This window comes from Pseudogymnoascus destructans, assembly GCF_001641265.1.
Source record: "Pseudogymnoascus destructans isolate 20631-21 unplaced genomic scaffold scaffold_3, whole genome shotgun sequence".
Classification (NCBI taxonomy): domain Eukaryota; kingdom Fungi; phylum Ascomycota; class Leotiomycetes; order Thelebolales; family Thelebolaceae; genus Pseudogymnoascus; species Pseudogymnoascus destructans.
The window spans coordinates 540417-554020 of NW_020167522.1; the positions used below are offsets into that span (position 1 = coordinate 540417).

Below are 13604 nucleotides of genomic sequence, written 5' to 3' on the forward strand. Positions count from 1 at the left end.
GTAGAATGCCAATGAAAAGTGTCCGAGGTACTGATATGTCCGACGTACTGATAAACCACGTTAGTATACTACAGCATAATACCTTACTGTCTACAGTATTATGGCACAGACAGGCATCACAGTCAATTTGCCAGGTCAAGTGATGCTAACTACACGAACTGCACCAACTGCACCAACTACACAAGTGTCACTATAGGTTTGTGACATTTAATAGTACTATAGTACTATAAACTTCTTCTATGTAACAACCTCTGATCCTCCTCTACCTCCTCTACACTCTGACAAGCACGAGGAGCCGACCTCTGAGGAATGATGAATAAATCATCATCCCCATTACGAAGGATGGGTTTGAGGAGGTCAGGATCCCCAACACGGGACTCTCTCTCATAACTCCGAAGGGCCTCAGCCAAGGCATCTAATGAGCCAGCGTCAGTGCCAAGAATATCACGCCTAATCCGAAGGATTAGGGCAATCTCCCGAGCAAAGAGGCAGCGACGCCCAGCCCGAAGCCACTCATCCTCAGCCTCACGGTAAGTGAGACCCAAAACTGCCTGTCTCTCACCACTAGCTCCAACCATCTCTACCTCCTTCTCCCCCCAATCCCCCTCATCCCCCTCATCTCCCTTATTTCCCCCATCTTTTGCTTCTAAACTCGCTGGGCCCCATGCTGGTGAGGCAGCACCAACAGGGCGGGGCGCAGAGACAACAAGGCGGGGCGCAGAGACGACGAGGCGGGGCGCAGAGACGACGAGGCGGGGCGCAGAAATGATGAGGCGGGGTGCAGAGACAACAAGGCGGGGTGCAGCAGCACCAACAGAGCGGGGCGCAGAGACGACAAGACGGGGTGCAGCAGGAGGAGGATGACCAGCAGCGACACCAGAACCAGCAGCGCCAAGGAAAGAGCATGACCCTGTACCCGTAAAGTGGGCACAGTTGGTGCAGCGGCCATCAGGGTGGGCAGTAGTGTTTATAGCACAGCAAGCAAACTCATGCTTTACTGTGCCTTTCATGCAGCGGGGGCAAGCAGCAAGGGCGACAACAGCGCGAGAATGAGCCATTTCAGCTAAAGCTTGACTCTTTCTAGAGCCTTTGAATTGTTGAAAGTTGGCTAGAGAAATATCAGGAGGGCCTTCTAGTATGCGTGGTTGTGCCATTACAGCAGGAAACTTTGATGGTGGTGCCATATTTGCCTATTTTCAAGTTAGTATATAACATAAAATAGTAATTAATAGTATTAACGTACATGTATAACGAACCGGCCAAACAAGCGAACCGGCCAAAATATCGCGACCACAATACAGGAATTGCGATAAATCCACCACAACACTAGAAATCAATTGAAACTACTCGGAGTCCTCTTCCTCAGATGTGTCTATTACAATCTGACAAGTGCGCGCATTATGTCCAGTTCCACCACACTTGCTACAGCGACATGCGCGGGTTTCTTTGCTTGGCTTCCGACCACTACTCGCCCTTATTTCTTGCTCCACTTGCTGTACAACATCCCTCTCGTCCTGTAGCTGCTGTGCTACTTGTTGACTAATTGATCATCCTTGCTGTAATCGTGTTTTTTTTAGCTCTCCGGCGCTTGCTTAGCACTTCATTTGCCTGTCGCAGGTTTTGGTTCTCCGCCTTCAACAATGGTAATTGATGCATTATTTGTGATGTACCCTTTGTAAACTGGTCAACAGCTGTATAGATTGAGGTTGGAGAGCTATTTTGATGATGCGCAATTCAGTTTTTAATGAAGGTAGACTGTGATTAGGCTTCAATTGGGTTGTTTGGTGTTTGGGAAACCCAAGGTTAAGCAGTACCCGGGCGGGAGCTTGGAGGCGTTGGTGTCTTTAACTTAAGATCAAGTGTAGAGATCACACTCTCAGGGTCGAATGGGAGAAGTCCAGCACCCCGGAAGCCTCCTTGAATGTTGCTTTCTGTCATTGCAATGTTAAATGCAGCATAGAAGGCAGGAAAGAAGTCATCCTTAGTAATATGAGAAATATGAGCCCGCATCATATCTTCAATTTGCCGACCATAAGCCCTTTATAATGGGCTAAAACAGCCAACATCAAGTGGCTGGAGTAGATGAGAGGAATGAGCAGGCATACAGAGAGTTATAATGTTGTGTTCTTTGCAGTACTCCTCAAACTTGTCCGAGTGGTGGCTCTCATGACCATCAAGGGATCTTCTTGCTGGGCCCGCTTGTAGTCGTACCGTCGTGAGAATCGTGATTTGAGGCTTGGGGTGCGCTTGATGTACTTGCTAACCCAATTTGCCCCCACTGGTGCAATTCCGCGCGCAGCAAGTAGCAGATTGGCCATTTCTCCCACCATATGTGGGCGCGGAGCTGCCCCTCGGTCATCCATAGATAGCACCCATTTTTTAAGCGCTTCTTCATCTTCTTGGGTCATCTTATGGCTGCTAGGGCGCGTATCTGCACGATTTGTGATACCATCGAGGCGTCGCGCAAGCATGGTACGTGGTACTTGAAAACGCGTCGCTGCATCACGTATAGAGCTAATTTCTTCTCTTTGAATAGCTTGTATTGCAAGTAAGATGCACCCTTCCTGATGGGCTAAATCCTGTTTCGATTTCTTGCGAATTGGTGGCATAGTGGTTGGTAGAAGATAGATGTACGCGTAGATGCGCGAAAAAAAGAGCGGGTGGCCCACTCGGGGGTGTGGCCCACTCAAGGGTGAATTACGTTACGGCCAAAGGCCATATTGTATTGTCACAATATGGCGCTAATAAAGCTTGGCAATAATGTACATGTATAGCGAAAGCGCCAAACAAGCGAAAGCGCCAAAATGATGCGGTGACCAAACCCCCCAACTAAATGTTAAATTCCTCAACAACAAAACATGCCCCATAAAAACGATGAAAGCCAATTAGTGCTAGCTATCCAGGCTATGCAAAGCGACCCAAAGTTACGCCTTCGAGTTGCTGCTAGGATCTATTCTGTGGACCACCGCAAGCTAGGTCGTCGTCTAGAAGGTGTACCTTCACGACGCGATATCCAAGCCAACTCACAGAAATTAACTAACCTAGAGGAGTCCGTCCTTGTTCAGTATATACTCGACCTAGCTGCCAAAGGGTTTCCTCCTCGGCTGTCTGTTGTTGAAGATATGGCAAGTCGACTACTTGCAACACGCGACGCGTCACGCGTTGGGTCGCGTTGGGCTTCAAACTTTGTTAAGCGGCGTGTAGAGCTCCAGACACGCTTTCAGCGCAAATACGACTACCAGAGGGCTAAGTGCGAAGATCCAGAAGTTATTAATGGCTGGTTTGAGCTTGTGCGTAACACAATTGCGAAATATGGTATCGATGAAGCAGATATCTACAACTTTGATGAGACTGGGTTTATGATGGGCGTTATCTCAACTGCTATGGTTGTAACAAGCTCAGACGGGCGGGCAAAAGCAAAGAAGGTACAGCCTGGTAATCGGGAATGGGTTACAGTAATCCAAGGCGTTAGTTCTCAAGGTTGGGCAGTACCACCATTTATCATTGTTGCAGGCAAAAACCACCTTACATCTTGGTATGAGAATAGTGGATTTTCAAGCGATTGGGTGATTTCTGTTACTGAAAATGGCTGGACTACAAACGAGAGAGGCATGGATTGGATTCAGCACTTTGAGAAGCATACAAAGGCCCGGAGTGTTGGTGGTTATCGCTTGTTAGTCCTTGATGGTCATGAGAGCCACCACTCAGATGAGTTTGAGGAGTACTGCAAGGAACACAACATTATTACGCTTTGTATGCCTGCTCACTCTTCTCATCTACTCCAGCCACTTGATGTTGGCTGTTTCGGCCCGTTAAAGCAGGCCTATGGTCGGCAAATTGAAGATATGATGCAGGCTCATATTTCTCATATTACAAAGGATGACTTCTTTCCTGCCTTCCACGCTGCATTTAACACTACAATGACGGAAAGTAACATTTGAGGCGGGTTCCGAGGGGCAGGGCTTCTTCCATTTGACCCTGAGAGAGTGATATCTACACTTGATCTTAAGTTAAGGACACCAACGCCTCCAAGCTCCCGCCCAGGTACTGCTCAACCTTGGGTTTCTCAGACACCAAACAACCCAATTGAAGCTATGTCACAGTCTACATTTATTAAAACTCGGATTTCACGCCATCAAAATAGCTCTCCAACCTCAATCTATGCAGCTGTTGACCAGTTTACAAAGGGTGCATCGCAAATAATGCATCAATTAGCACTGCTAAAGGGAGAGAACCAAACCCTACGACAGGCAAATGAAGTACTAAGCAAGCGCCGGAGAGCTAGGAAAACACGACTACAGCAAGGAGGATCACTTAGTCAACAAGGGGCGCAAGAGCTACAGGATGAGAGGGATGTTGTGCAGCAGGTAGAGCAGGAAATAAGGGCAAGCCGTGGTCGGAAGCCAAGGGAAGAAACCCGTGCCCGTCGCTGTGGCAAGTGTGGTGAGACTGGGCACAATGCGCGCACGTGTCAGATTGTAATAGACACCTCTGAGGAAGAGGACTCCGAGTAGTTTCAATTGATTTCTAATGTTGTGGTAGATTTATCGCAATGTTTGTCGTGAGGGTAGATAATTTTGGCGCTTTCGCTTGTTTGGCGCTTTCGCTATACATGTACGTTACAGTATAATATAAACAATATAACGTAGTTCACAAGCGAGTCGCCTACACAAGCTCACCGCCGATTTTTTCTTGGCATCATACTTTTGACTTTAAACTTCATAACTTTTTTTTTAAACATGACAACTTCGTACAAAGAAAGAAGTATGATTCTTGCACTTCAAGTGCTTAAATCAAACCCAAAACTAAGTGTAACTCACGTTGCGCGAATCTACAATCTTCCTCGTACGACATTGAGAGATCGACACTCTGGAAAACCTGCACGATATACAACTTCAGTTAAGTCTCGAAAATTGACAATATTAGAAGAAGAAGTTGTCGTATGACATATTCTTGACCTAGATTCGCGAGCATTTCCTCCTCGACGCAGTGCTATTAAAGATATGGCGAATCGATTGCTTGCTGAACGCGACAGCGGACGCGTCGGAAAGAACTGGACTTCAAACTTCGTACGACGACAACCACAACTCTGTACGCGTTTTAATCGAAAGATCGACTATCAGCGAGTTCAATGCGAAGATCCTGACGCGTATAACGCGTGGTTTCGACTTGTACGAAACATGATTACTAAATATGCGCTACCGCCATTTATTATTGTTGCAGGGAAAAATCACCTTTCGTCTTGGTATGAAAACGCTTCTTTGCCATCAAATTGGGTTGTTGCTGTTACATCAAATGGCTGGACAACAAATGAGCGAGGGCTTGATTGGATTAAGCATTTTAATCGACATACACAGAGTCGTACGAAGGGTAGATATCGACTTTTGATTCTTGACGGGCACGAAAGTCATCACTCAATCGAATTTGAGATGTATTGCAAGGACTGGAATATTATTATTCTTTGCATGCCAGCACATTCGTCTCATAACCTTCAGCCACTTGACGTTGGTTGTTTTCGACCATTAAAGCATTCGTACGGAACTGAGATTGAGTAGTTGATGCGTGCGCATATTACACACATCTCGAAAGAAGATTTTGTCATACTGACATTCGTTGCACTCAGTTTGCTATCAAACTCAAGAGCAAACTTAGAAATCTCCTCCTCAAACCTACAAGTCACCATACATATCTTGGCTTATCACACCAACAACAGAAGCAATACTACTCAACGATTGCTGCAAACTCTTCTACTACATCTGTTTATGCTACATACATCACGGCATATCATTTGGACACTCATTGAACAAGTTATTAAGAAAATCTCCTCCTTAAGGGGGTGGGCCAATACTACCACATGGCATATCTCTACCAACTAGAGGCCTAGGAACATGAACGATAGCTCTAGAAGCTTCTACAACCCTCTATGATTCATTACACGTCATCACTCCTTAGTTACCCACAAGATTGGTTAAGTTATGACATAATCTGTCTATAGGGGTACTCTGACCTTGGACCTCCTTTCACTTCCTATTGGCTAGAAACCTAGGAGATGGTTCTATGGGATTCTCTTACGTCGACTACAGTTACCAAGCCTGGTTTGTCATGGAAAGTCTTGGAAAATGAGAGAACTACACTCCTTTAGCATAAATAGGATTGCCCTTTCCTTAAGAAAGGGCAAGCAGGCAATACAGTAAATTGACTATCACATACTTCCACGTCTTTTCCAAGCTTCCAAGCATTCATCTTGTTACTCCTTGTTTCTGAAAAGTCAGTGAGGTGTTAACCTCTGACTTACCCCTGAGTTCCCAGACTCAACATTTGTTGCAACTTGTCTGAACCACTTCACTACATCACACACCTGATTGCTGCGTTGTGGAATAGTCTAAGCTACAACCCTTTGGCTCTGTTTCCTAAGACAGTGTGTTGTCTTAGTAAAATCATCCCTTCCTTGGGTGGCTAGATTCTCACATCTGGTGCACCCACCATTACAGATTTCTTCCCTGCCTTTCACATAGCGTTTCGTACAGCAATGATTGAATCAAACATTCGAGCAGGGTTTCGCGCTACAGGGCTTGTTCCGTACGATCCAGACTATGTAATCTCAAAGCTTGATGTTCGACTTCGTACGCCAACACCAACGCCTACGCCAACTCTACCTGTGATTTGGGAACCTAAAACTCCACACAATGTACTTGAGACACAATCTCAATTAACATACCTTAAAGACCGGATTATACGACATCAGAATAGTTCACCAACTTTGCTTTTACGAAGCATTGATCAGGTTGCGAAAGGTGCAGCGAGTGCAATACACGAATTGACGTTATTACGAGAAGAAAACACTGCACTTCGCAAAGCGAATGACTTACTTAGTCGACGTCGTCGTACAAAGAAATGTCGATTGCAAGAAGGAGGAGTACTTACTGTCGAAGCTGTCCAAGACTCAGAGGCTCAAAGAGAGGCTAATATACAATTACAAGCTGATTTGCGAGAAAGTAGGGGTCGTACGAAGCAAACTGAGCTGCAAAAACGTTGTTGTAGATGTTGCGGACAAATTGGTCACAACGTACGAACTTGTCCAAATATTGTAGATACATCTGATGATTCAAATGCCGAAGAGTTAGAATAGTTTAATTAATTAATTGTTGAGATATTTTATGATTTCGTATGATGCCAAGGAATAATCGGCGGTGAGCTTGTGTAGGCGACTCGCTTGTGAACTACGTTAAACAATAACGTGGTTTACCACCAAACGGAACATCCCACCAAATGAAACACTTTCCGATAGCATCGCAACCTCAAACCCAATTACTCCACCCTAACACATTAAAATTAACTACACTCAATTGAATTCTCTTCTCCTAATATCTCTTCAACCTCTTGACAGGTTCGTACATTATGCCCAGTCTTGCCACACCTCCCACAGCGCCGCGAAGTCGACGGACCAGCCTCTACAGCACCCTCCTCATTTGACCTTTTCTGTCGTTTCAACCCTTTATCCTCTTTTTCAGCGATCAGTTTTTGAGCATCTTCTATAGTAAGTGACCCTCCATCTTGGACACGTGTACGCTTGGCTTTCTGACGCTTTGAAAGTGCTGTGTTGGCCTTTCGAAGGGTACGGACCTCCTCTTGTATAAGGGTCATTTGGTGCGCAATGCGGTCTGTACCCTTCACCAGCTGCTTTACAGCTGAAAAAATCGTTGTTGGGGAGCTTCTTTGATGAATTCCAATTCTATTCTGTACAAACTTAGACTGCAAAATTGCATCAGCTGGGGTTTGTGGTGTTTGAGGGACCCAAGGGTCAGCCTCTAGTAGGGGGGATCCAGTTGGTGTTGGCGTCCGTAACTTGATATCAAGCTTTGAGAGAACTGCTTCTGGGTTGTACGGGACTAGGCCAGTACCTCGAAAGCCAGCTAGGATATTTTCAGTTGTCATTGTATGGTCGTGGGCAGCCTTGAATGCAATAAAGAACTCAATCTTAGTGATATGGGTAATAGAGGCCTTAATGAAGACCTCAAGTTCTCGACCATACATTCGCTTTAGTACACTAAAACACCCAACATCAAGAGGCTGGGTAAGATGTGAGGAGTGCGCAGGGGACAGAGCGTAATAATGTTGTTCTCCTTGCAGTACATATCAAACTGGGCAGATAGGTGGCTCTCATGGCCATCTAGGACAACCATCCGCCAGACCCCTTGTGTTCGTACACGTGTATGCTGATTAAAGTGTTTTATCCAGTCTAGACCTGTATCATTGTTGGTCCAGCCATTTGGTGAGGTCTTGATGGCCCAAGTAGGTGGAAGGCCGCACTCTGTGTACCAAGGTGCAAGGTGATGCTTGCCTTGTACAATCAAGTATGCAGGCACTACAAAGCCGTCTGCACCCACACATTCAATCACTGTTGCCCATTCCCGATTACCAGACTGAAGCTGCTTTGCTCGGCCTTTTCGATCTGAGCTCGTAACAACCATATTCCCACAGATAACACCCATCATAAAGCCCGTCTCATCAAAATTGTAGCTTTACTAGCCATTCAAGCTACCAAATCACCCCACAAACTGTCCATCCGACGTGCTGCGCAGCTATATGAGGTCCCACATGTAACACTTACCCGTCGCATACACGGAAGCCAACCATGAGCTGGTAGACACGACAAACAACATTCATTGACCCCAATTGAGGAAGAGGAGCTCATACGATACGTACTTTACCTAGATTCGCGAGGATTTCCACCTCGAATTTAGGATGTACGAGATATAGCGAATCTCCTCCGTGCGACGCGTCGCGAACCCCCAGTTGGAAAAAACTGGCCCTACCACTTTGTACACAATGAACCAAAGCTTAAGACGCGTCTCTCTCGTGCGTACGACCTCCAGCGAGCCCTCTGCGAAAATCCTGATTGTATAACAAAGTGGTTTGAGCTGGTAAAGAACATGTAGCGAAGTACAGCATCCAGGGTGCTGACTTACTCGGCCTTCATTAGCTTTCTGAGGCATCTTTTTGTTGTGGTGTGGTGGAGTAATTGGGTTTGAGGTTGCGATGCTATCAGAAAGTGTTTCATTTGGTGGGATGTTCAGTTTGGTGGTAAACCACATTATAAACAATATAAACAATATGGACATCACGTGACAACAATAGTGTAGAATATCACGTGTTTAAGTTACCCCTATTGCTTTGATAGTACTACTTATTATAGTACTATTGTTTTGATAGTACTACTTATTGTAGTACTATCAACGCCTGTTATGATGTTAAGCTATAACCTCACTATTTTGCCCTTCCTTTCTTCTTTCTTCTTTCTTCTACATCGTTACTATATGCAAGATCAGTAAGTACGACAATAGTACTATCTATAACGTAGATGTATAATGAACCAGCCAAACAAGCGAACCGGCCAAAATATTGCGACCACAATACCCCCCAACTAAATGCTAAATTACTCAACAACAAAACATGCCCCAGAAAAATGATGAAAGCCAGTTGATGCTAGCTATCCAAGCTATACAAAGCGACCCAAAGTTACGTCCTCGAGTTGCTGCTAAGATCTATTCTGTTGACCACCGCAAGCTAGGCCGTCGTTTATTAGGCATACCTTCACGACGCGATATTCAAGCCAACTTACGGAAATTAACTAACTTAGAGGAATCAGTCCTTGTTCAATATATACTCGACCTAGCTACCAAAGGGTTTCCTCCTCAGTTGTCTATTGTTGCAGATATGGCAAATCGACTACTTGAAACACGCGACGCACCACACGTTGGGTCGCGTTGGGCTTCAAACTTTGTTAAGCGGCATGTAGAGCTCCGGACACACTTCCAGCGCAAATACGACTACCAGAGGGCTAAGTGTGAAGATCCAGAACTTATACGTGGCTGGTTTGAGCTTGTGCATAACATAATTGCGAAATATGGTATTCATGAAGCAGATATCTACAACTTTGATGAGACTGGGTTTATGATGGGTGTTATCTCAACTGCTACTGTTGTAACAAGCTCAGACGGGCGGGCAAAAGCAAAGAAGGTACAGCCTGGCAATTGGGAATGGATTACAGTAATCCAAGGCGTTAGTTCTCAGGGTTGGGCAGTGCCGCCATTCGTCATTGTTGCAGGCAAAAACCACCTTGCATCTTGGTATGAGAATAGTGGATTTCCAAGCGATTGGGTAATTGCTGTTACTGAAAATGGCTGGACTACAAACGAGAGAGGCATGGATTGGATTCAGCATTTTGAGAAGTATACAAAGCTGCGGAGTGTTGGTGGTTATCGCTTATTAAGAGGGTTGAGAGTGCTATCGCTATGTATGGTATTCTACCTGAGGATATCTACAATTTCGATGAAACTGGGTTCGCGATGGGGCTATGCGCGACAGCGAAGGTTGTTACTAGGGCTGAATACTATGGTCGTAGATCAGTTTTGCAGCCAGGTAATCGCGAGTGGGTAACTGTGATTGAAACAATAGGCGCTGAAGGATACGCCCTTCCACCTATGATCATCTTCAAAGGCAAACTATATAAGGGAAGCTGGTTCCAATCAGATATACCACAAGACTGGTGGTTTGAACTTAGTGCTAATGGCTGGACTACAGATGAAATTGGTCTAAGATGGCTAGAAAAACTATTCATCCCATATGCGCGTGCGCGTGGAAGATATCGACTTTTTGTCCTAGATGGACATGGCAGCCATCTTACGCCACGCTTTGATCAGCTATGCACCGAAAACAACATCATTCCTATATGTATGCCTGCGCATTCATCGCATCTTCTTCAGCCCCTAGATGTAGGGTGCTTTGCAGGATTGAAACGTGCATATGGAAGGCTAGTGGATCAGAAGATGTGAATGGGGATCAACCATATTGACAAGCTAGAATTCCTAGCTGCATATCCAACTGCTCGCACTGATGCATTTCAAACGAATACTATCCAGAATAGCTTTAAAGCAGCTGGATTAGTACCATTAAATGCAGAAGCTGTGCTCTCAAAGCTTAATATATCACTGCGAACGCCAACCCCAGTGCCTAGTTGACCATCTAGCAGATCTAGTGTATATCAACCACACACACCAGCTACGATTGCACAGCTCGCAAAGCACCAAAGATCAGCTAAATCCCTGCTGAAATATTGGTCAGAAAGCCCACATACCCCTACAAAGCAGGTAATTGAGCAGATGTATAAAGCATGCAATGGAGCGATGAGAGCTATTCTTCTTTTAGAGAGGGAAACAAGGATCTACGTGAGGCGAATCACAAACAGAAGAAGAAGAAGAGCCTATCTAATAAGCAGTTTGTTCATGAAGGGGGATTATCAGTTCAAGAAGCGCAGGGCTTGCGCTTTGGTCTAGGAGGTGCATCTACATCTGAAGGTGCAGCAGCAGCACTACCACTATTACCAGCACCAGCATTAGGTACACGACGTATATATACATGCAGTATATGTAGGATGCCTGGACATAGAGCTAATTACTGCCCCGAGAGAGATAATTAGGATTGAATGGCGTTTTGTTGAATTAAATGGCTCTAAGTGTAGAAATTGGATTGGGGGTGGCCCACTTGGGGGTGTGGCCCACTCAGGGGTGAATTACGTTATTGTGGCAATACAATATGGGAATTTCCTAGCAATATACTGCCAAGCCGCACTATTGGCAACACTGATAGGGAGGAGTAAGAGTAATAGTAGTAGGGATAAGTAATAGTAACGGAGTAATAGTAATAGTAGGGACGAGTAACAGGATCGTAAGAGTAGCCATAAAATAAAAGCTTTTATTTCTATACTATAGTCTCCCTTATAGAAGAAAAAGATTCCTTACGCCCATACCGATTCCTATTCCCATTCCTAATTAAGAAGTTATATAACCCTTCCCTCGATGCTACTAACGACGCTCCCGACCTCCGTCCAACTCCCTAGAGTATTCCTACCTTCGCTCCCACTCTCCCCTCCGATCATAGACACGGAGTCTGACGTCTTCGGCGTTGCTGCGCCATTCGACGATGCGGCGTCGCTCCCAAACCCCCCATCCGACGCCTCGGAAATCACCTGCGGTGTAACGGAGAGCGGCGAGTAGAACCCCACCGTGCTGTTCGCGCCGTCGGCCCACGCGTGGATGGCAGCATACGCATCCGTCTCGCCATCCTGATGCATGCGCGAGGCAGATGTCGCATATTGTGTCTCTTCGGCTTCGTCGTGTACTGCTCGTTCAGAGACCACCGGCGCTGACTCGTCAGACTCTGACGTGTCGATGAGTAGCTCTCGGTCCATCGAAGGCGAAGGCGCGCTGAATAGCGATGGCGTCTCGACTATCCCAGTAGGCCTCTCGCCTGCCTGGAACGCCACGGGCGTAGCAAATAGCGCCGACGCCCCAGTAATCCCAGCGGGTCGACGGATCACATTATCAGAGGCGCAGTACAGCCCCTCACTGTCCGCCACGGACATCACCTCGTCCTTCTCAGGCGTCATCAGGGTCTGCGGCTGATCAATCTGTGACCCCCACCCTGCCTCGCGCGAGCTGAGCTCAATACCGTGCTCGTCACCAAAGGGGTTGGCAAACATGGCGCCACGATCAATGCCTCTTCCAGCATGGCGATGCAGGAGGTTCTCTGCTGCTACAGGTTCCGCTCCACTCCGAAGGACGTAGGTCCCCTGGTCGCCGTCCTGCGCGAGGAAGTCACCGAAGCTTGATGAGCGTGTGCGTTTCCTCTGCCCTTCGGCTGGTTGGTTCTGTTCCTTCTCTTCTTCTTCCCTCAGTCTGTTCCAATACGTCAGCTCCTCTATCTGCCTCTTCCTGCTCGCATCGTCGGCATCAACACCGTCCCTTTCTACCACGCCCTCTGCATCCTCAGGTCTATTGAATAGAGGCTGTTGTCCGGATTCCTCCTCACAGCGCTCTCTCGGCTCGATATTGTCGCCGAGGTTGTGTAGGGTGTGTGCCGCTTGTCGACGGAGGTTGAGAAGAAACTGGCGCACCTCGGGGGATTCGTAGACGGCGAAGGCAGTGGCGGCAATGACAGAGATGGCGATTATGGCGCCTGTAGGCACCGAGTTAGAAGAGGGATTCGTTGGACGGTTGGGGAGGTTCATGGTAATTGTCGTACGACTATAGTCGGGGGATTGTGAAGATGAGTGTGGTGTGGATGTGAGGAAGTATGAATCAAGGGAAGCAGATTTAGTATTCAGAGAGCGTATTCGATCAGCCAGGCTTCACTTGAGGCTTGCGTATACCGCCACCGCAAATCGGGCCATAGCCGGGTTTGTGATCACCGAACGGAAGGAGAGCTGGCAAACGTACCTTTGGCAACGTGAAGCGGCATGTTGAATGATCTGATCAGTACTATCCTCTTATTTTCTCTCCTCTCGCCGTCTCCGTAAATGTAAACCGGTATCTCTAGGTCCGCCGTGAGTGACTGCACAGGAGAACTGTATAAATATAAAGTTGGAAAGAAGAGAGAGTTCAAACTCGTACCACTGAAACAGACGTCGTCGTCTCTACTTACATACAGCTGACGAGTCCCCCCAAGGCCCATGTACCCCGCGCTATCGGTGTGGCGAATTAACCGATAAGAGACTTTGACAGGTGTGGCGCAGCAGGCGGTAAGGCAGTTTACAGCTTCCTTCG

General features: G+C 46.7%; 2 protein-coding genes across 2 annotated transcripts; both read right to left on the bottom strand.

Annotated features, from left to right (window-relative positions):
• Positions 1-262: 262 nt before the first annotated feature.
• VC83_01479 (uncharacterized protein) lies at positions 263-1184 on the bottom strand (the record flags this gene model as incomplete). Its single annotated transcript, XM_024465156.1, has 2 exons — positions 263-269; positions 301-1184. 2 exons carry the CDS (start codon positions 1182-1184, stop codon positions 263-265), a joined length of 891 nt encoding a protein of 296 aa, XP_024327383.1.
• A 10552-nt stretch (positions 1185-11736) lies between these two features.
• Positions 11737-13468, bottom strand: VC83_01480 (uncharacterized protein). Its single transcript, XM_024465157.1, has 2 exons — positions 13278-13468; positions 11737-13085 (listed from the first exon to the last, which is right to left on the bottom strand). The coding sequence occupies exon 2, from the start codon at positions 13067-13069 to the stop codon at positions 11840-11842; it is 1230 nt and encodes a 409-aa protein (XP_024327095.1). The 5' UTR covers positions 13070-13085; positions 13278-13468; the 3' UTR covers positions 11737-11839.
• Between the last annotated feature and the right edge of the window lie 136 nt (positions 13469-13604).